Source organism: Moschus berezovskii, chromosome 21, assembly GCF_049115385.1.
Source record: "Moschus berezovskii isolate FMDL1 chromosome 21, NW_MosBer_1.0, whole genome shotgun sequence".
NCBI lineage: Eukaryota > Metazoa > Chordata > Mammalia > Artiodactyla > Moschidae > Moschus > Moschus berezovskii.
This window is the reverse complement of record NC_142480.1, coordinates 38,393,752-38,417,344: the sequence shown is the minus strand read 5'-3', so window position 1 is coordinate 38,417,344 and position 23,593 is coordinate 38,393,752. Positions and strand designations below refer to the sequence as shown.

The 23,593-nt window shown below is 41.1% G+C and overlaps 1 protein-coding gene across 4 annotated transcripts in view; it reads right to left on the bottom strand.

Annotated features, from left to right (window-relative positions):
- SCAPER (S-phase cyclin A associated protein in the ER) overlaps nt 1-23,593 on the bottom strand; it is a 420,138-nt gene that overhangs the window by 29,479 nt on the left and 367,066 nt on the right. For 2 of the 4 annotated variants that reach the window (XM_055418057.2, XM_055418058.2), the window contains exons 28-29: nt 7,678-7,915; nt 1,395-1,544 (exon numbers count right to left, since the gene is read on the bottom strand). In XM_055418057.2, the coding sequence (XP_055274032.1) occupies nt 1,395-1,544; nt 7,678-7,915 (388 nt within the window). The remainder of the gene's footprint in view (nt 1-1,394; nt 1,545-7,677; nt 7,916-23,593) is intronic. The other 2 variants (XM_055418059.2, XM_055418061.2) reach the window with 2 other exon arrangements.

Here is a 23,593-nt window from a genome sequence, read left to right as displayed (position 1 = left end):
TTCTTAGAGGGAAGGTATACAACATATATTTTGCCTCCATGCTCACTCAGGGTCAGCACTGGGGGCATCAGCATTCAACTGGGGAAATAAAATACTGGGGTTAGCGCCCCTGTGAACCCCGATGGCTAAACCTGCTGAATTCTCGGGGCCGTCTTCTTTCTCCTTATCAGACAGGGAGTCTCCTCAGCTCTTAGTATGCAGGTTCTCACCTTGCATTTGGCTCGGGCTCTACAACTATCTCCTGTCCTTCTCCTGCCCTGGTCAAGAATACTGCTCCTGCTGCTAAGTCGCTTCAGTTGTGTCTGACTCTGTGCGACCCCATAGACGGCAGCCCACCAGGCTCCCCCGTCCCTGGGATTCTCCAGGCAAGAACACTGGAGTGGGTTGCCATTTCCTTCTCCAATGCATGAAAGTGAAAAGTGAAAGTGACGTTGCTCAGTCGTGTCTGACTCCTAGCGACCCCATGGACTGCAGCCCACCAGGCTCCCCCATCCATGGGATCTTCCAGGCGAGAGTACTGGAGTGGGGTGCCATTGCCTTCTCCCAGTCTAGATTACTGCAGGCTAATAAACCTAGTAATCACATTTATTACAGAGTTGCCTAAAATAAAACATTGGGAAACTTGGAGTGAGGGCTGTTTGGTGGCCTTTTCTCAGATATAATCCACACAATTAGAGTTGCTGAGTAGGAGGCTTTAGATAAATTAGGTTGTCAGGAATTACAATCTGATATGTTATGCCATAACTCTGTTTTTTAAAATAAGGAGAAATAAAATATTTTATTATTGTTATTTTAAAAATAAAATCTATAAAACAGATTTCCCAACATTTTAAGGCAACAGAACCCTATTTACAAATGAAATCTTGCTCAGAAACCAAATAAAACAGTTAAAAGCAAAAGTATTCTGGGTGAATCAAGGGGGTAAGGCCCAAGTCCTGCCTTCTCAGGCTCCCCTCCAACACCATTTGGCACCCTCTTAAGCACCTCGGCAGAAGCCAAAGACCAAGAGCAGTTTCATAAAGCAACAGACTCTGATGCTATTTGCAAAGTGATGCAAGTTGAAAGATGTTATCTATTTCATCCAAACAAACAAACAAAATGAATAAAGCATCAGAATCTACATGGTAAGAGAGGAGACACTTCTATGTGGCTTAAGAAGAATATTTGATGAAAAATATTTTGTTTTTATAGCTCTAAGAGGACGTCCTCATGCTGACCTAGGGCTGATCATGTCTTTCTAGAGAGGAGAGGCCAGAGACATACCCCTGGAGCCGACCTCAAGGGCCTCACACAGATCAGATGGGTTCCAGCAGGCTTGCCTGCCTTTTCTCATTCCAGTACCTCACGCTCTCAGGGCTGGGAAGCAGCCTGAGGAACGTTCCTGGGCCCCTTACCTGGTTATCTGAGTGGTTGACAGTGAAGTAGCCCACACAGACGATGACCTCATGAAGGAGGCTTTCACAGGAGACGTGGCTGCAGTGGCCCAGCAGGGAGCTGGCGATGTGCCGGAACGCGAGGGACAAGCCCTCTGCCCCTACGATAGACTGACAAAGACAAGGAGCAGTTAGAACTCCCCAGCCAGGGAGAGCCAGGGCTGCAAATCACAAAGCAAGCCTGGGCCCTGTGCACTCTGCGCCACGCTGCCAGGAAAGCGTATGAAATTTCGAAAGCACAACGCTTAACAGCTCAGTCCAAGGATTCTTGCTCTAATAAGTGACTGTAATAAATGCAACACTTAACCTGAAAAAAAAAAAAAAAAGAAAATAGAGCATAGCAGACCAGATGCCTGTAACTATGTGGATCAAGATGTTATTCACCTAAAGCATGAGTATTTATACCATTTTTAATGAGGTATTTTTTTTTCTCATTGCACAAATAGCCTCACTGTAGAAAACTTGGAAAAATTTAAAGATATTAAAATTCACCTGCAAATCTACCATTTAGCTAACTTCCAATACTTTTTTTTGGAAAGGAGCAAAACATTTCCTCATATGCAGGGATTAAAATACAATTCTAACTATTCACTTAAGTTCAAAACCAAAATATATATAAATAACAACTAGTTGTTATTCAAATAGCTCCACAGCTCCCAAAAGAATGTAAAAAATCCCCAACAAACACCTCCCCCCAAAAAAACAAACAATGAAGCCCCCTTGGTTACGAGGCTTCTGGGATCCTTTCTCAAGACAGGCAAGGGGCTGCCCGTGGTGGGCGACGCGGGAGGAGAGCCTGAGTCTGTCTGTGCAGCCTGAAGCTTCTATTTAATAAACATGTCAAACAGACAGAGCGACAGGAGGGCAAAGGGGAGAGGCGAAGCCCACAGAATACACTCGCAGCCCACACTGGAATGAAGCACCAGTGCTGGCCTGTGGGATATGGCAGCGTTTTAAACTCGTCTCTTGATTGGAGGTCTTGGCTGGCTTGAACCAGGTCAGCTGCATTGCAGCCTGGAAGTTTCAATGAATTCACTCTGCCTAACCGTGCTGTGAAACACAGTCTTTTTAATTAATACTGTTGAAACAAAATTACTGCTAAATTTTAACAGTGCCTTCTGCCTCAGTTTCATTGCACCAAGACAAAATGTTTTTCAAGCCCCAAAGAGACTTCAGGAGGGCCTTGCTCCTTTAAATCAAGGAGTGACACCTTCTCAGCTCAGCCCTTATTTAATTAGTTGTGTCCAGCTTGCTGTGACCCAGTGCCCTCTGTTTAACCTTTACTGATAAGAGCAGGTCAAGGGGCATGCAAGTTTGAATATAAAAATTAAACCAATTTTTCAAGGAAACCATATTTCCTTTTTAGCCAGAATTAATTGCCAAGTCAGTACATTGATTTGTTTCTTGAGACCACCTTCAATTGTAAAAACTGTCAAAGAGTATGCAATATACAATATCTGGGATCTCAAGGCCATCTGTGCCAATATGAATTCAGAGTGAAATAAAAGTCTTTGCTGAAGGGAGAAAAATATTTTGACAGCCTTATTAGTATACAATGAAATGGAACCAGTTAAGAAAATATTCTAATGGATAACCTTTTGTTACCGCTATGCAACACGTTGTCACGCAAAACAATTACGTAGGTTTATGGCTCTGAAGAAAGGTACAGGAACAGTGGGAATGCAGCACTCAATACTTAACCTTCTGATTGAACACCTGCAAGATGGTTTGGGTAGATTCTTCACCCCTTTGGAATTTGAGTCAGTCCACAGGGCCTACTATGTGCTAGCTTTGTTGTTCTTGTTCAGTCGCTAGGTCGTGTCCGACTCTTTGCAACCCCATGGGCTGCAGCAGACCAGGCTCCTCTGTCCTTTACTATCTCCTGGAGTTTGCTCAAATTCGTGTCCATTGAGTTGGTGATACTATCTAACCATCTCATCCTCTGCCATTGCCTTCTTCTCTTGCCTTTAATCTTTCCCAGTATCAGGGTCTCTTCCGATGAACTGGCTCTTTGCATCAGGTGTCCAAAGTATTGGAGCTTCAGCATCAGTCTTTCCAATGAATATTTAGGGTTGATTTCCTTTAGGATTGACTGGTTTGATCTCCTTGCTAGTCCAAGGGACTCTCAAGAGACTTCTCCAGTACCACAGTTCGAAAGCATCAATTCTTTGGTGGCTAGCCTTTGTCATGGTCCAGTTCTCACATTAATATGCTGACAAAGGTCTGTGTAGACAAAGCTATGATTTTGCCAGTAGTCCTTTATGGATGTGAGAGCTGGACCATAAAAAAGGCTGAGCGCCGAAGAATTGATGCTTTTGAACTGTGGTGTTGGAGAAGACTCTTGAGAGTCCCTTGGACTGCAAGGAGATCCAATCAGTCAATCCTAAAAGAAATCAACCCTGAATATTCATTGGAAGGACTGATGCTGAAGCTCTAATACTTCAGCCACCTGATGCGAAGAACTGACTCATAGGAAAAGACCCTGCTGCTGGGAAAGATTGAAGATGGGAGGAGAAGGGGATGACACAGGATGAGATGGTTGGATGGCATCACTGACTCAATGGACATGAGTTTGAGCAAACTCTGGGAGATGGTGAAGGACAGGGAAGCCTGGCGTGCTGTAGTCCATGGGGTTGCAGAGTCGGACACAACTGAGCAACTGAACGACGACTCACATCCATATGTGACTACTGAAAAAACCATAGCTTTGACTATATGGACCTTTGTCAGCAAAGTGATGTCTCTGCTTACTAATAGGCTGTCTAGGTTTGTCATAGCTTTCCTTCTAAGGAGCAAGCTAGCTAGCACAGTGCTTTTATGTAGTTTCATTTAATCCTTAGGCTTGTGAGGTAAGTGTTTTTAATCTCTATTTTAAAAATAAGAAACTGAATTTTAAGGACTCATATGACTTGTCTAAGGTCATACAACTTGATAGCGTGATGGCGCAAAGTCAGGTCAGTCTGACTCCAGACTCAGAGGTCTTGCTGAGGATGTTTCTCTGTAGCAGCTCCACAGAGATGCATGGCTGTGACGCACTGGGACTCAACCTGTTGACATGTCTCACGTTGTCTAACTTTTCAGAGGGTCAGACCACTGATCTCATTTCAATTTTCTGCAGTTCCATTGATCCTTCCAGGCAATTCATAAATTGTCTCCCAGATTTTTTCTGAGGTCAGACCCATATTATATCTAAAATCTCTTTTTCTGTGTTTGTTGTACTTAATCTTAGCTAAAAGGCCGAGAAGTGATCCTGTGCTTATTATAAACATAGTTCCTAAAATCTCACTTTTGACAATAAGTTGTTTAATGAACTAGAATATGAGCTTCTCTGACCATATCTATCATAAAAATACTTTTCTCCCAAACTCACCCATCGCTTTACAATGCAAATATTGTATATTGGTATCACATTTACTTGAGCACTGCACGCTTGATCAGATGTCTATCTACATCAATAATGTCTGTGTGGAAAGATGTTTTTGCTTTAGCATGCTAAACAGACTACAGTGGTTGGTTAAGAAAACGACTGTACATCTTTGTCAGTCCTCCCTTTGAGAGAAGGGACCTATGTCTTTTCTTGAATCTGGAAAGCTGTAACCAATAGAGTATGGCTGATATATAACTATACCACTTCAGAGGCCAGGTCATAAAAAGCCATACAGCTTCTGTCTGGTCCTTGGGGAGCACATGTTCTCCAGAAGCTTCCTCTCAGGACACTCCTACTGAGAACACAGACACAATGATGTTCTGAGAAGCCCAAGTCACACAGCGAAGCCATATGTAGAGTCTGTGGCGAGCAGTCCTGTGAACCTGGTCTTTGAGGATTCCTGGGCATAAAATACGAGAATGAAGGAGCCTCCAGCTAATTTCAGTTCCCAGCTATCTGAGTCAACCTGTTCCTCCTCTCCACACTCTCCATCCCAGGATTCGAGCCCCTCAGCGGAAACCCTACATTGTGGAGTAGTGACAAGCCACCCCCACTGTTAAAAGCCCTGCTGGAATTGTGGACCCACAGAATCTAGGATCATGATAAAAAGGTTGCTGTTTACCCCACTAAGTTTGTTTCTCAAATGGATAAAAGTAACTGGCGCAATAAGGTAATCATTGGTAGATGCATTAAAGACCCTGAGGCTAGCAATTCCAGGCACCTGGGTCCCTGCACATCCCGACTTATGAGAGCAGAGAAAAACACGTGCTGGACTCTAAGCACCAAAAGGATGGCAGCCAAGAGGAAAGGCCCCTGCAGGCTTTCCTGGCCCATGGTTAAGGGGAAAAGGGAACCTCGAAACAATGTCTGGGGAGAGAATGAGAAATAGTGATGGCAAAATTGACTAAAATAAAAGGAGACAGGGGAGTCAGGAAAGAGATCAAGAAAAGAAGATACAGCAGGGAAGAATTAAGAGAAATATGGAGTAACAGGAAGGACAGAGGAGAAAGAAGCAAAACAACTGTTGGGAACCTGCCAAGAAAAGACATTCCACTCAGGAGGTGGGCATTTCACTCTAAGAATGGCTGGAACACTCCTAAGTCACCTTGGTATCTTTCCTGCGGTTGAAGCAAATGTGGTTCAAGTAGGGGGCATATTTTGGGCTTGATGAGGCAAGGAGCTGGAGAGGAGAAATCTTCATTTTTATCTCAGTTTGGCATGAAGAGCTCCAGAAATAGATTTTTTATTTTTCTTACACTATTGGCCATTGTGCCTAAAGGCCCCTAAGGAGCAGAACTGGAAGGAATTATGTGGTTCTCTTTCTGAGTGAGGCTGCACAGGCTGTGAGCTCATGGAGGTGTGCGGGTGGGGCAGGGACCTGGGGCTCCCTGACATGCAGAGTGACTTATGGAATGGCCCACTTAATGGAAATGCTCATGTATGAAGTGGAGCCCCCTGCAGCAGTATAAATCCTGGTCAGAAGACCCATAAAACCAGAAACTGAGGAATACTTTTTATTTGTTAATTGCTTTTCACAATCCCTGGTAACAAAAGAAATCATTCTAGTTGGATCTAGCCAATGGGTTGCCTGTTGGTCTCTATATTCTGAGGACACAAAATGAGCATATCTTGATTTCCAAGCTGTTTTCAGATTCAACAGAGTGGGGTTGAGTCTTCATAAAACACAAATGTTATGTTCAACCCAGAGGCCAGAGCCACTGGCATTTTCTCTGGTTAAAGGTGCAGCTGTAACGTCTCGGAACTTTACATATTGTGTAGTTACCACCTCAGGCTAGTTTAAGTGCTTTGAAAACTGAAAAGCAATAACCCCAAGGAAGAGGCTTCTGTTCTTGGGAGGAATAAACTAACTCTACAAAGTTGAAAGATACTGAATTCAGTGGTACAACTGACTCATAATTTCCAGCTGTCAAGAGAACAAGAATTACACATTTGTCACTAGCTACAAAAAGAAGTGTTTCTTCCATTTTGTGATGGCCAAAGACCACACTTTTCATACATTTGTATCTCTGTAACCTTTTTCCCTTTAAGCAAAGCAATTCATCTAAATTATGGGTTCATCATCTGCCAAGTTTGTTCCTTTTTTAATGAAATCACTTGACAGTTAATAAACTGAAAGAGAAAGTCTACTCCTTGGGGCTTGCTCTGTTCCAAAGGTTCAGTGTTTTTGAAAATTAAATTTCCTACATGAAAAAAAATCTGTTTCTAAGCTGACAGTCTGGTGTTATAGCACAAAGCAATTTTTCTTTCTTTAGCTATAAAAACTTAATTTATAGGGGTTTGCACATTTAACTATACATGCACTTTACATTGGACACCAGTCAGTTAAATTATCCATAGAAAGTCATCAATCAAAACAACTTAATCTAATTTTGGTTCTGTTTATACAAGAAACCATTACTTTCCTTAATATTTAAATGTTTATAGGATGATAATGGTTTTTCTAAAGAAATCAAGACAGGAAATTTGTAAGTAGCAGAGTGGCATGGGCTGAGGTTCATATAACCATGGGTACCAGTCCTGGTTCAGCTATGTGTAACCCTGGGAAATTACTTAACTGTCAGCTTTCCCATCTGCAAAATGGGTATAATAATATTTTGGAGGGTAGTCATGAGAATAAGTAAGAAAGCATATGCAGAGCACTTAATACAGTTCCCAGAATATAGTAGCTTAATAAATAGCATGTACTGTAATTCCCGTTATTGTAGCTTATTCCTGATGCTCCACTCCAGGAGAAGAACCTCTCATCATATCTACATAAAATTATTAACTCTCGGTTGGTTAACCAACTCCTGGTACCTGGAAAGCAGGCAGATCAAGAGCTGCGAAGCTGTTGAAGAAGCGCAAACTCTGGATGGCCACCTGGACTGTGTTCTGAGCGTAACTCTCCTTGGGACTGGCAGTGCTGGCGTCAGAGATCGTGCCATGGAAGAGGACGCAGTAGAGCATGTGTAGAACTCCGGCCAGGTCTGTGGCCTGAAGAGCAGCTGTCAGCCCTGTGGGATCCTGGCGATTATCATCAAATATGCTGTACGACCTGACAAAGAAACATTCAACTCTTTAAGAGAAATCTACTTAAAGGATGTTAGCATTTTTACAGGTCAAATGGAACAAGACAAGCAGACCGTTAAAAGCAAACCATGTGAGTTGTGTAGGGAGGTAACAAGAAACCTTAAGGAATAAGGGCAGCCCTCCCCCGCCCTGGCCTGCCCTTTTCTCCAGCTGGGAGGCCAGGCTGCTGCACCAGTGGCAAGGGAGCATTCTGCGGCCAGTGCTGAGGCCAGTATTGCCCCTGGGCCCTTTGCAGTCTGGGCAGCCCCACTGTGTTTAGACTCCAGGTCTGCAGGAACTGGACAGAGTCCATGAGAGCTGCTGAGACAAGGAAGTCAGGAACACCACGGCTTGCTTTCTGGATACACAAGGGGGTCTTCTCAGGGGAAGCAGTTATCAGGAAAGCATGAGGCCTCAAAAACCCAGTAGTGTGCTGATGTACTGTGACAGGGAGACACTTCAACTGCTTTTTAAGGCACAGTTCTGTCATCGAGGAGCACTGGAAGGACAGGTTGCAGGGGCCAGATTCCCAAGAACAAGCTGGTGCTGGATTAGCTTTATACAAACCACCTTGGAGTCAGCTTAGCAACAATGGTGGGCAATGCTCTGGATAAGCAAGAAGCAACGGTAATGGGAAATGATTCCTAAAGTCAATGGGAAGTGTTGTTGTTCAGTTGCCAAGTTGTGCCTGACTCTTGTGATCACACGGACTGCAGCACGCCAGGCCTCCCTGTCCTTCACCATCTCCTGGAGTTTGCCCAAATTCACGTCCGTTACATCGGTGAGGGTTTGCTAAATCTGTCTCACTCTTGAACTCAGGTATACATGACGTATCTAGTGACCACGAGGCTACAGTTTAATAAGTAAGTGCGTCTGGCAAGCATTCATTCACCCCTTTTTCCCCTAGAAACTACATCCAGGTTTCTCTCCCTTTCTCACAGCCAACATGCTTCAGGTAGGGCCCCCTTCCTATTCACTCTGGCTCAAGGGTGAATAGGTCTAAGGTAAGGGGTACATTCTATTTCTCTGATGGTTCAGCAAGGTTTGGGGATGGCATATGTCACTGTCAGAGCTAATGGAATGGAGGGAGATTTTTGTGCTGAGATGCCTGGAAAGAAGGCCTCACTTTTTCTCCCCAGGGTCTGAATCGGAGATGGAAGGTTGGTAGCTACGGCAGCCATGTGTCCTACCCACTGCGCAAATGCTCAGGTCTCTCAGTGTTGTTCCAAGTGGGTCAGTCCCCGTCCTTCATGGGATAACATGTCTTTATGTTTCTGTCACAGGTTGATGCCCTTCCCTACTTTCAACACTAACTCAGGTTCCTCCTGACCTTCCCTTTTCTACTGCTATTGTTCCTTTCAACAGGAATCTAGAATGGGAAAGAGGCACTGAAGATCTATGCTTATCTCGTAAACTTGCCCAGAAGCACAGAAGAGATGCCACTAAGTTATTACAAATTGGAAAGTGCTGGTTGACAAGCTTCTAGTATCTTGTCTGGTTTTCTAATCCATAACTTATCCCTAAAGGGATTATTTTATTCATTCTGATGTGCTAGTTTCATCAGAGTTGTATTCATAACCATAGTAAGAGAACGTGGCGTGGCACTGACACTTGTTCTCTTCTTAAGAAAGCAGCTCTTATGAAACACTACCATCTCATCTGCATGACAGGACCTGCTAACTACACTCACACCTTCCACCCTGCCTCATTCCTAGTTCTTCACAGCTGGTGGAGAAGGTACGGTTCTCCTGATTGCACTCATGACACAACTGAGACCCTCAGAGATTCAGTGAGATGTTTGAGGTCATAAGTATTTGTCAGTGGCAAAGGCAGGGGTACCACCAAAAATTCTGACCCTTTAAAGGCGGTGCTTTGTCCAAACACCAAAACATCCAGGCCAAATAGGTGACCTCTTCTTTTATCTCCATGTCTTCTCTTAAATCAAATCTTGGGATAAACTGAACACTGTTAAACAAATTACACAGACTGTAATGTGATTCTGTATCATCATAGGGAGACACTTTCTGTCTTATGGGACTCAATAAAAACAAAAAGTTAAGAAATGTTATTTATTCGCTTAGAGATATATTTGAACCTTTACACAAACTGTTAGCTAATGTCAGTTCAGTTTGCCCTTCCTTCCATTGTAGCCCTAAGAGTTAGGGGTCAGATCCTGACTAAAGACTGAGTAGAGATTAATTTCTCCAAGTGGAGATTAATGTGCCTGAGTTTATTATATAGATTCCAAAAAGGGGTCTGTGTTTGTTTAACCAATGCCTTTTAGAACCAATGACAAGTCAGAAGACATTTCTCCCTAAAGTTAATTTCTAACAGGCTTTCAAAAGCTTGGAGCTGAGTGACACCATGGCTGGTGACAAGAGTTTTTCTGCGACTTGCTCTGTGATTCAGCATGGTGACCTCCCTCTTACTGCCTATGTGGTTTTTAACCTGATTATCAGCATATTCAAATGCAGATATTCAGGGATATAGCATTATCATTTAGAACACTTTGTAACAGTTAATCTTTGCAAGCATTTATGAAATGACATGACTTCACTGCTGTTATTTCTTCAAAAGAATAAATTTTTTAAAAAGGCAGCAAGTGAAGATCACAGTAGTTTCTCTTCTCTCCACCCCTTCCCCACCCCACCCCACCCCACCCCCACTAGGAAAACACAAAACTATAAAACAACATAACTTAGGATCTTTTGCAATATTCTTCTGATGAAATAAAAATGCTGATTCAGAAAAATCAATTAAATTAGCATTCAAGAACTCAGATGTGGAAATGGTTCAAAATGTATATAATATTGCTTTGTGGAAAGGATGATTCATTTCAAAGTGAAACTACAGAATATACAGAGTGGAGGGGAGAGAGAGGGCTGTTGACTTCATTTGACTTCCACAGGACAAATGTAGACCTGAAAGGACTTTAGAGAATGTTTACTTTTGATTTAGTCTGAAATACAGATAATTTGTCCATGAACAGGCCACTGGCTCCTGTTGGTCTTAAATGTCAGCTATAATCACTTTAAGCCTAAATGTTTATAATAAAAAAGTAAAAGGCCTTATTCATATCAGGCACAGGTTATAAAGTTTTCTTTTCAAAATACATGGAAGATATGAAAAATCAGATCTGAAATTTTACATGTTACACCCTAAGATCTTCTCAATTTTACTGGATTTTAAAGTGTTTCTGTTTGGTCTCTAAAATTAGGTATATTCATTTCTGTTCATTAAAAGTTACATTCAATTAGGAAAAACTATAACTGGGCCATCAGTACTCCTGCACAGTTCTTGAAAACCCTATTCTGCCTTAAAGGAGAGTACAAGGAAGTAAGTAAGTGAAGTCGCTCAGTCGTGTCTTACTCTTTGTGACCCCATGGACTGTAGCCCCTAGGGTCCTCCGTCCATGGGATTCTCCAGGCAAGAATATTGGAGTGGGTTGCCATTTCCTTCTCCAGGGGATCTTCCCGATCCAGGAATCGAACCCAGGTCTCCCACATTGTAGGCAGATGTTTTAACCTCTGAGCCACCAGGGAAGCCAAAAAAAAGCAGTAATTTGTGTGGGTATGTATCAAGTGCCAGCCATTCCATCTTTTGAGATTTTAAACCACTATGTATATTAGGTCCTATTTGGCCCAAAAAGGCAGCTGTTAGAGTCACAGTCACTATAACCCCCTCTTCCCCACTTGTTCTTGGCTTGCTGGTATCTTGGTTCTTGTATCCCTGGTCCCAGGTTAGGAGGGATTGGGGGTGGGAGGAGACGGGGACGACAGAGAATGAGATGGCTGGATGGTATCACCGACTCGATGGACATGAGTTTGAGTGAATGCCGGGAGTTGATGATGGACATGGAGGCCTGGCGTGCTGTGATTCACGGGGTCGCAAAGAGTCGGACACGACTGAGCGACTGAACTGAACTGAACTGAACAACCACCCTGACGCCCCTTCAGTGTTGGTGATCTTCTAGACAGCTCTCTGAGCTTCTGAGATTTGGCCTTTGCTCCTTTCTATAGGTCTAGAATCCCTGAGGTATCTTGTTAGGACCTCCCATTTTAGTCTCTGAACCCAGAGCACTCTGCCCAAAGGTTTGCATAGGGCTTGGGGTGGATGGAGTTAAGTCACTGTCCCACCCAATGATGAATGTTAACTTCACTGTTCAAAGAGAAGTGAATTATTTCTCCGAGAGGTACTGCAGCTGTGGGCTCTTATGTACTGGGGTAGTCTGAGAAAGAGGACCTGTATCCAGGAACATCATCATTCGTCAGACTCTGTGGTGAGCAAAAGGGACATGATTATCTGTCATATACCCTTTGCTTAAAAAGCCAAAGTACCTGTGCTCCAGGAACAATGACCACCTGTGCTGCAGTCAAGGAAGACCAGGCCCTTGCCTTGCAGAAGGTTATAGTCTAACAGGCGCCTTGTCATACTACCCCCTATGTCACTCAATATGTCAGCAAATTTGGAAAACTCAGCAGTGGCCACAGAACTGGAAAAGGTCAGTTTTCATTCCAATCCCAAAGAAGGGCAGTGCCAAAGAATGCACAAACTACCATGCAACTATGCTCATTTCATACGCTAACAAGGTTATGTTCAAAATACTTCAAGCTAGGCTTAAGCAGTATGTGAACTAAGAACTTCTAGATGTAAAAGTTGGGTTTAGGAAAGGCAGAAGAAAGACAGCAGATTGCTAACATCCTTTGGATCATAGAGAAAGCAAGGGAATTCCAGAAACACATCTACTTCTGCTTCAATGACTACACAAAAGACTTTGTATAGATCACAACAAACTGTGCAAAATTCTGAAAGATGAGAATACAAGATCATCTCACCTGTCTCCTGTAAAACATGTATGCAGGTCAAGAAGCAACAGTTAGAACCTTATATGGAAGAACTGACTGGTTCAAAATTGGGAAAGGAGTACGTCAAGGCTGTATACTGTCACTCTGCTTATTTTTAATTTATATGCAGAGTACATCATGTGAAACGCGAGGCTGGATGACTCACAAGCTGGAATCAAGATTTCCGGGAGAAACATCAACAAACTCAAATATACAGATGATACCACTCAAATGGCAGAAAGTAAAGAGGAACGAAAAAGCCTCTTGATGAAGGCGGAAGAGAAGAGTGAAAAAGCTGGCTTAAAACACAACATTCAGGAAAATAAGATCATAGAACCTGGTCCCATCACTTCATAGAAAATAGAAGGGGAAACAGTGGAAACAGTGACAGATTTTATTTTCTTGAACTCCAAAATCACTGTGGATGGTGACTGAAGCCATGAAATTAAAAGATGCTTGCTCCTTGGAAAGAAAGTTATGACAAACCTAGACAGCATATTAAAAAGCAAAGATATCACTTTGCTGACAAAGGTCCAAATAGTCAAAGCTACGGTTTTTCCAATAGTCACGTACAGATGTGAGAGTTGGACTATAAAGAAGGCCTAGCACCAAAGAAGTGATGCTTTCAAACTATGGTGCTTAAGAAGACTCTCGCGAGTCCCTTGGACATCATGGAGATCAAACCAGTCAATCCTAAAGGAAATCAACCCTGAATACTTACTGGAAGGACTAATGCTGAAGCTGAAGCTCCAATACTTTGGCCACTATTTTGGCCACCTAATGCGACAAGCCAACTCACTGGAAGAGACCCTGATGCTGGGAAAGATTGAAGGCAAAAGAAGAGGGTGACAGAGGATAAGATGGTAAGATAGCATCATCGACTCAATGGACATGAACTTAAGCAAACTCTGGGAAAGAGCAGAGGACAAGGAAGCCTGGCATGCAGCAGTCCATGGGGTTGCAAAGAGTAGGACACGACTTAGTGACTGAAGAACAAGTCTAATGGGGCAGGTATATGGCTCAGTTTCCTATCGCTGCTGGAATAAATTACCACAAACTAGTTGTTCAAAGGGTTTCCCAGGTGGCGCAGGGGTAAAGAATCAGCCTGCCAATACAGGAGACCTGAGTTCGATTCCTGGGTCGGGAAGATCCCATGGAGTAGGAAATGGCAATCCACTCCAGCATATTTGCCTGGAATATTCTGTGGACAGAGGAGCCTGGTGGGTTACAATCCATGGAGTCACAAAGAGCTGGACAAGACTGAGCAACTGCGCGGGTATGCATGCAAGCAGTTGTTGAAAAACAACACAAATTTATTCTCTTAAAATTCTGGGAGTCAAAAATCCAAAACAAGCCTCACTAGGCTAAAATCAAAGTGCTACCAGAGCTTTGTTCCTTTTGGAGGCTGTAGGAGAGAATTTTTTTCCTTGCCTTTTACAACTTCTATAGTACAGTGCATTCCTTGGTTCCTGGCCCTTTCTTCCATTTTCAAAGCCAGCAGCACAGAATCTTAAAATCCCTCTCTTAACACTGACTTTCCTGCTTCCTTTTCACTTATAAGGATCTGTATGATTACACTGGGACCACCTGGGTAATCAAGACTACACTCTCTATCTCAAAATATTTAACTTAATCATTTTTGCAAAATTCCTTCTGCCATGTGAGATAACACATTTATAGGTTCTGAGGATTAGGATACAGATACCTTTGGCAGAGCTATTATCTACCCCCATCCCCAATTTTTTTCCACTGTGGCAAAATAACACATAAAGTCTACCATCTTAACTGTTTTTATGTGTACAATTTAACGGTATTACATACATTCATAATGTTATACAACCATCACTACCAACCATCTCCATAACTCATTCATTATGTAAAACAAACTCTAGACTCATGAAATAATAACTCTTCATTCCTTCTCCCCCTGGCAACCACCATTCTACTTTGTGTCCATAATTCTGATCTCTATGTATGTAAGATAAGTGGAATCATTACATACTATTTGTCTTTTTGTGACTGGCTTATTTTACTTAGCATAATGTTCTCAAGGTTCATCCACACTGTGCATATGGTAGAATTTCCTTCCTTTTTAAGGCTGCACATTATTCCATTATATGTATACATCATATTTCGTTTATCAATCATCCACTGACGGACACTTGGGTTGCTTCCATTTTAGCTATTGTGAATAATGCTGCTATGAACCTGGGTGTATAAACATATCTTCAAAACCGTTTTCAGTTCTTTTGGATATGTAAACAGAAGTGGAATTCCTTAATCATATGGTAATTCTACTTTTAATTTTTAAGGAACTGCCATAATATCTTCCACAGCAGCTATACCATTTTACATTCCCACCAACGATGCACAAGGGTTTCAGTTTCTCCATATCCTCACCAAAACTTGGTACTTTTTTTTAACAGTAGCCATTTCAATGGGTGTGACGTGATACCTAATTGTAGTTTTGATTTGCATTTCCCTATAAAGAAGTTGAGCATATTTTCACATGTTTATTGACCAATTTGTACTACTTCTTTGGAGAAATCTCTATTCAAGTTCTTTGCCCATTTAAAAAATGTGGTTATTTTGCTGCTGTTGAGTTTTAGGAGTTTTCCATAGTTTCTGGATATCAGATATCACATAACTGATATATGACTTGCAAATATTTCCCTCCATTCTCTGGGTTGCTTCCTTACTCTATTGATATTCTTTTGATGCACAAATCAAAAAATTGTCATGCAATCCAATTTGTCTACTTTTTCTTTTATTGCCTGTGCATCTGGTCTCATATCCAAAGAAATCCTTGCTAAACCCAATGTCAGGAAGTTTTTGCCCTGTCTTTTCTTCAAGGTGTTTATCCATATCTTACATTTAGGTATATCTTACATTTATCCATATCTTACATTTAGGTCTCTGATCCATCTTAAATTAAGATGTTAGGTAAGTGTCCAGCTTCATTGTTTTGCTTATGGATATTCAGTTAAAAGATTGTCCTTTTCTATTCAGTGGTTTTGGAACCTTTGTCAAAAATCATTTGACTGTACGTGCAAGGGTTTAAGTTTTGGCTCTCTATCCTATTCCACTGTTACATATGTCTGTATTCATGCCATTACCACACTATTTTGTTACTGTAGCATTGTAGTAAATTTTGAAATCAGGAAGTGTGAGTCCTCCCACTTTGTTCTTCTTTTTCAAAACTGTTTTGGTTATGTGGAGTCCCTTGAGATTCCGTATGAATTTAAGGATGGGCTTTTCTATTTCTGCTGAAGATAGTCTTTGGGATTTTGAGAGAGACTGCAAGTAATCTAGAGACTGCTTTGTGTAGTAAGGACATCTTCACAATATTAAGTTTTGTAATCCATGAACATGGGGTGTGTTTCCAGTTTATGCCTTCTTTAATTTCTTTTGGTAATTTTTTGTACTTTCATTGCACAAGTCTTTCATCTTCTCGGTTAATTCCTAAGTATTTTATTCTTTTTGATGCTATTATAAATGGAATTTTCATAATTTCCTTTTCAGATTACTCACTGTTATAGAAACGCAACTAATTCTTGTGAGTTTCGTATTGCTTATTGAATTCAATTAGTCTTAACAGGTTTGTGTGTGGAATCTTTAGGGTTTTCTACATATAAGATCGTATCATCTGCAAACAGAAATTTTGTACTCCTTCCCTTCCAATTTCTATGCCTTTTATTTATTTTCCTCACCTTATTGCTTTGGCTCAAACTTCCAGTACTATGCTGAATAGAAGTGGCAGAAATGGGCATTCTTGCCTTATCCTGATGTTAGAGGAAAAGCTTGTATGATGTGGAGATAGTTTCTTTCAACAAACGATTCCTAGTTTGTTGAATATTGTCTTCTTTTCATGAAAGAGTGTTGAAATTTATCAAATGTTTTTCTGTATGGACGGAGATGACCATGTTTCCCCCACCTTCATTCTGTTAATGCGATCTATTAAATTGATTGATGTGTCTGTGTGGAACCATTACTGTACTCTAGGAACAAACACCACTTGGTCATGGTGTATAATCCTTTAAACATGCTGTTGAATTTGGTGTGGAAGCATTCTGTTGAGGATTTTTACATCAGTGTTCAAAAGGAATATCAATCTGGAATTTTCTCTTTTGTGTCTTTGGTTTTGGAATCAGGATAATGCTGGCTTCACAGAGTAAGTTACAAAGATCTCTACTCTTCAATTTTTTGGAAAATTTTGAGAAGGACTGGTGCTAGTTCTTTACATGTTTGGTAAGCCACCAGGTCCAGGATTTTCCTTTGGAGACTTTTGATTACTGATTCAATCTCCTTACTAGTTACACGTCTATTCAGATTTTCTATTTCTTTGTGATTTCATCTTGGTAGGTATCGTGCTTCTAGGTGCATGTGTATACACCACATCTTCTTTATCCATTCATCTGTTGATGGACATTTAGGATGTGTCCATGTCTTGTCTATTGTAAACAGTGCTGCTATGAATACAGGGGTGCATAAATCTTTTCAAATGATAGTTTTTTCTGGGTACTGTATATGCCCAGGAATGGGACTGCTAGATCATATGGCAAGTCTACTTTTAGGTTTTTGAGGAACCTTCATACTGTTTTTGTAGTGGCTGTGCCAGTGTACATTCCCACCAACAGTGTAAGGGGATTCCCATTTCTCCATATCTTCTCCAGCACTTATTATTTATAGAGTTGTAAATAATGGCCATTCTGACTGGTGTGAGGTGGTACCTCACTGTAGTTTTGATTTGCATTTCTCTAATAATTAGTGATGATGAGCATCTTTTCATGTGCCTATTGGCCATCTGTATGTCTTTAGAGACATGTCTATTTAGGTCTTCTGCCCATTTTTTGATTGGGTTGTCTGTTTTTCTGTTACTGAACTGCAGGAGCTGTCTGCATATTTTGGCAATTGAGCCCTTGTTGGTTGTATCATTTGCAAATATTTTCTGCCAGTCTGCAGGATGTCTTTCTGTTTTGTTTTATTGCTTCCTTTGCTGTGCAAAAGCTTATAAGTTTGATTAGGTCCCACCTGTCTATTTTTGCTTTTATTTCTAATGCTTTGGGAGACTGACCTAAGAAAACACTGGTAAGATTTATGTCAGAGACTGTTTTGCTTATGTTCTTTTCTAAGACTTTTATGGTTTTGTGTCTTATATTTAAAGTTCTTATGACATTTTGAGTATATTTTTGTGTATGCTGTGAAGATGTGCTCTAGCTTCATTTTATTGTGGTTTTGATTTGCATTTCTCTGATGATTAGCAATGCTGACAATCTTTTCATGTGCTTGTTGGCCATCTGTATTTCTTCTTTAATAAAAATGTCCTTTCACATCTTCTGTCCATTTTTTAATATGGTTGTTTTTTTTGACATTTAGTTGTATGAGATAGTTATATATTTTGGATATTAACCCCTTATCTGTCGTATGAATTGCAAAACTCTTCTCCCATTCAAAAGGTCGTCTTTTCATTTTGTCAATGGTTTCCATTGCTGTGCAAAAGCTTTTAAGTTTAATTAGATCTTATTTGATTATTTTTGTTTTCATTTTCTTTGCCTCAGGAGTCAGATCCCCAATATATTGGAATTATGTCAGAGTATTCTGCTTGTTTTCTTCTAGGAATTTGATGGTTTTGGGTTTCACATTTAGAACAGGTCTTTAATCCATTTTGAGTTTTTTGCATATTATGTGAAAAACTGCTCTAATTTCATTCTTTAACATGCAGCTGTCCAGTTTTCACCACACCACTTATTTAAGAGACTGTTTCCTCACCCTTGAATATTCTTGTTCTTTTATCATAGATTAATTGACCAGAAGTGCGTGGGTTGATTTTTGTTTCATTGAGATGTGTCTGTTTTTGTAGCAGTGACATAATGTTTCTGCTTACTGTAACTGGCAGTTTTGTAGCACATTGTTTGGCCTTACCAGTTTATAACTTTTGCAGTTATTTTCTTGTAACTGATTTCTAGTTTCATGGAGTTGTGGTTGGAAAAGATGCTTGATATGATTTCAATTTTATTAAATTTAATGAGACTTAGAATCCCATGGACGGATGAGCCTGGTAGGGCACAGTCCACACAATCGCAAAGAGTCGGACACAACTGAGCAACTTCACTTTCACTTTCATTTTATGGCCTAGGAGGCAATCTATCCTGGAGAATGTTCCATGTGCACGTTAAAAGAATGTGTACTCTGCTGCTTTTGGGTGGACTCTTAAATATAGCTGTTAAGTCCATATGGTCTATCTGTCATTTAAGGCTGCTGCTGCTAAGTCACTTCAGTTGTGTCCCTTATTGATTTTTTTGGTCTGGATGAACTGTCCATCAATGTAAGTGGGATATTAAAGTTTCCGACTATTATTGTGGTATTGTCAGTTTCTCCCTATATGTCTTTAATTTTTATTTATTTTAAAATGTTTGGCTGCTCTGGGCCTTCATCGCTGCACAGGGATTTCTCCAGTTGCGATGAATGGGCTTCTCATTGTGGTGCCTTTTTCTCTTGTTGTGCAGCATGGGCTCTAGGGTGTGCGGGCTTCAGTAGTTGTGGCACACAGGCTCAGTGTTGTGGGTCATGGGCTTAGGTGCTCATGGCATGTGGGATCTTCTCAGACCAGGGATCGAACCTATGTCCTCTGTCCTGGCAGGTGAATTCTTAGTCAATGGACCAGCAGGGAATCCCCCCTTTTATGTTTTTTAATATTTGCTTTATGTATTTAGGAGCTACTATGTTGGTGCATATATACTTACAATTGTTATATCTTCTTGGGTTGATCCTTGATCAGTGTAATATTCCTCTGTCTCTTATTACAGTCTGTTTTAAAGTCTCTTTTGTTTGATATGAGTATTTCTACCTCCTTTATTTTTTGATTTCCATTTGCATGGAAGACCTTTATCCAACTTATCACTTACACTCTGTGTGTATTTTTAGAACTGAAGTGAGTTTCTTGTAAACCGTATATATGTGGGTTTTATGTTTGTATCCATTCAGCCACTCTATTGCCATTTTGTCAGTTGCTTTAGGTTCTAAGTTTTGATATGTTGTGTTTTTGTTTTCATTCCTCTCTTAAGTATTTTCAAAGCTCCTTTGTGATTTATTCCTTAAACCATTTGTTGTTTATGAGTGTTTTGTTTAATTTCTACAAATCTGTGAGTCTTCTAGTATTATTTCTATTATTGATTTCTTCACACTCTTATGGTCAGAGAAGAGATTTTGTATGATGTCTAGTCTCAGTTCAGTTCAGTTCAGTTCAGTCGCTCAGTCGTGTCCGACTCTTTGCAACCCCATGAATCACAGCACCCCAGGCCTCCCTGTCCATCACCAATTCCCGGAGTTCACTCAAACTCATGTCCATCGAGTCGGTGATGCCATCCAGCCATCTCATTCTCTGTCGTCCCAGTCTCCTCCCACCCCCAATTCTTCCTAGCATCAGGCTATTTTCCAGTGAGTCAACTCGACGCATGAGGTGGCCAAAGTATTGGAGTTTCAGCTTCAGCATCAGTCCTTCCAATGAACACCCAGGATTGATCCCTTTAGAATGGACTGGTTGGATCTCCTTGCAGTCCAAGGGACTCTCAAGAGTCTTCTCCAGCACCATAGTTTAAAAGCATCAATTCTTCGGTGATCAGCTTTCTTCACAGTCCGACTCTCACATCCATACATGACCACGGGAAAAACCATAGCCTTGACTAGACGGACCTGTGCTGGCAAAGTAATGTCTCTGCTTTTAATATGCTATCTAGGTTGGTCATAACTTTCCTAGATGTCTAGTCTACTGAGACTTAATTAGTGGCCTGACATGTATTCTACCTAGGAAAGTGTCACATGTTCACTTGAGAAGAATGTGTATTTTGCTTTGGGGTAGAATATTCTGGAGGGGCATTATTCTGCCTACCACAATGGGCCTATTCATTCATAATTCATTTCTTCAACAAATATTTCAAGGACCTATTTTGTGGCAAGCACTTTTATAGGCACTAGGATTCAACATCTGCTGGATCATGGAGAAAGCAAGAGAGTTCCAGAAAAACATCTATTTCTGCTTCACTGACTATGCCAAAGCCTTTGACTGTGTGGATCACAAGAAACTGTTGAACATTCTGAAAGAGATGGGAATACCAGACCACCTGACTTGCCTCTTGAGAAACCTGTATGCAGGTCAGGAAGCAACAGTTAGAACTGGACATGGAACAACAGACTGGTTCCAAATAGGAAAAGGAGTACGTCAAGGTTGTGTATTGTCACCCTGCTTATTTCACTTATATGCAGAGTACATCATGAGGAACGCTGGGCTGGAAGAAGCACAAGCTGGAATCAAGATTGCCAGGAGAAATATCAATAACCTCAGATATGCAGATGACACCACCCTTATGGCAGAGAGTGAAGAGGAACTCAAAAGCCTCTTGATGAAAGTGAAAGAGGAGAGTGAAAAGGTTGGCTTGAAACTCAACATTCAGAAAACAAAGATCATGGTATCTGGTCCCATCACTTCATGGGAAATAGATGGGGAAACAGTGGAAACTGTCAGACTTAATTTTTGGGGGCTCCAAAATCACTGTGGATGCTGATTGCAGCCATGAAATTAAAAGACGCTTACTCCTTGGAAGGAAAGTTATAACCAACCTAGATAGCATATTAAAAAGCAGAGACATTACTTTGCCAACAAAGGTCCGTCTAGTCAAGGCTATGGTTTTTCCCGTGGTCATGTATGGATGTGAGAGTTGGACTGTGAAGAAAGCTGACTGCCGAAGAATTGATGCTTTTGAACTGTGGTGCTGGAGAAGACTCTTGAGAGTCCCTTGGACTGCAAGGAGATCCAACCAGTCCATTCTAAAGGGATCAATCCTGGGTGTTCATTGGAAGGACTGATGCTAAAGCTGAAACTCCCATACTTTGGCTACCTCATGCGAAGAGTTGACTCACTGGAAAAGACTCTGATGCTGGGAGGGATTGGGGGCGGGAGGAGACGGAGATGACAGAGAATGAGATGGCTGGAAGGCATCACCGACTCAATGGACATGAGTTTGAGTGAACTCTGGGAGTTGGTGATGAACAGGGAGGCTTGGCATGCTGTGGTTCTTGGGATTGCAAAGAGTCGGACACGACTGAGTGACTGAACTGAACTGAACTGAGGATTCAGTAGTAAAATCTATGTTCTTTTTCTCATAAAGCTTACCTTTTAGTACAGGAGATACAATGAACAAATAAATATAGTAGGTCAGGTGTGCTAAGTGCTATAAAGCAGCAGCAGATATGTAGCGAATGAAGATGTAGGGGGTGTGTATGATGCTATTTTATACAGACCAGTTGGGGAAGTCCTTTCTAAAGTGTTACGTAAACAGAATTCTACAGAAAGTGAGGAAGGAAACCATGTGGATACCTGGAATAAGGGTGTTTTAGGGAGAGGAGTATCAAGTCCCAAGGCTTGGAGCCAGGAGCATGCATGACATATTCAAGAAATGGCAATAAGGCCAGTGTGGCTATACCTGGTTGAGCAAGCAGAAGAACAATGGTGGAAGAGGTCAAAGAAGAAACAGGAAAAGATCAGGTAGGGGCCTGCAGACCATTGTAAGGACATTATAAGGGCTTACCTGCAGGAGACACAAAGTCATTGTAAAGTTTTGAGCAGAGAGGTGATGCAGTATGACTTTGGCTTAAAAATAATCACTAGAGATAATTGGTTAAAGTTTTTAGAAGAGCCAAGGCAGAAGCAGAGAGGCCAATTAGGAGACTGTTTCAATCATCTAAGTGAGAAATCATGGTGGATGAACCAGGATGGTAGCCATGGAAGTGGTAAGAAGTGAGTAGATTCTGAAAATCTTCAGAAAGGAAAGGCAAAATGATTTCCTGATAGATTGGACATAAATATGAGAAAAAGTGGAGTGAAAAATGGCTCAGTGATTTTCAGTGAACATGGCAGCTACTTACAGAGACAGGGAAGACAGTGGATAGAGAATATCTGGGGAGGACAATGAGGAGCTTAGCTGTAAACATGTTAAATTCAAGGTGCCTATTAAACATATAAGTGAAGATACTGGATTGGAAGTTGGATAAAACGAGCTTCCCAAGGGTAGAGAATTCTGTATATCTTATCCCCAAGGCTTAGAACAGTATCTGACATAGAGTAGCCACTCAGTAGACATTTGTTGAATAAATGAATAAATACACAATTCTGAATTCAGAGGAATGATCTGGGCTTGAGTCATCAACACAGAGATGGTATTTAAAGCCAGCTCATCTAGTGAGTGAACATAAATTAGCCTGAGAATTTAGCTGTAGGGTATTCCAACATGTAGAAGTTGGGAAGATGAGAATAAATCAGCAAAGAAAACTGAAAAACAGAAACCAGTGGGGTAGGAGGAAAAGCAAGGAAGTGTGATGTTCTAGAAGCAAAGTGAAGATAGTTTCAAGGAGAAGGAAGTAATAAATAAAAAAGTTTAATTAAAAATGAGGACTAAGAAAGGTAAAATTTATAGAAATGACTATTAAATACTATTTTTAGATTATAAAAACTGTATATGTTTAGGATGGGAAAAGGGACAGGGGACTGGAATATAGTTTTCAACAATAAGTGGGAAAAAGAAGACTTAGCATATCAGTTGTATACCTATTGAAATGAAGAAACAGTCTTGCCTGATTACCAATGAATATAATTCAATTTTGACGGAGCTAAGAGAAGTACCGTATATACAACAAGAAAAGGTTTAACCTGTTACACTGCACTGAACAACCACTCTGGAAGTACTGGTTCTAGCACTGGGTGAAGCACCACATTCAGGACTTCCCAAGGAAAGTGATTTCTGTGGGAAAAGTATATGAAACAATGC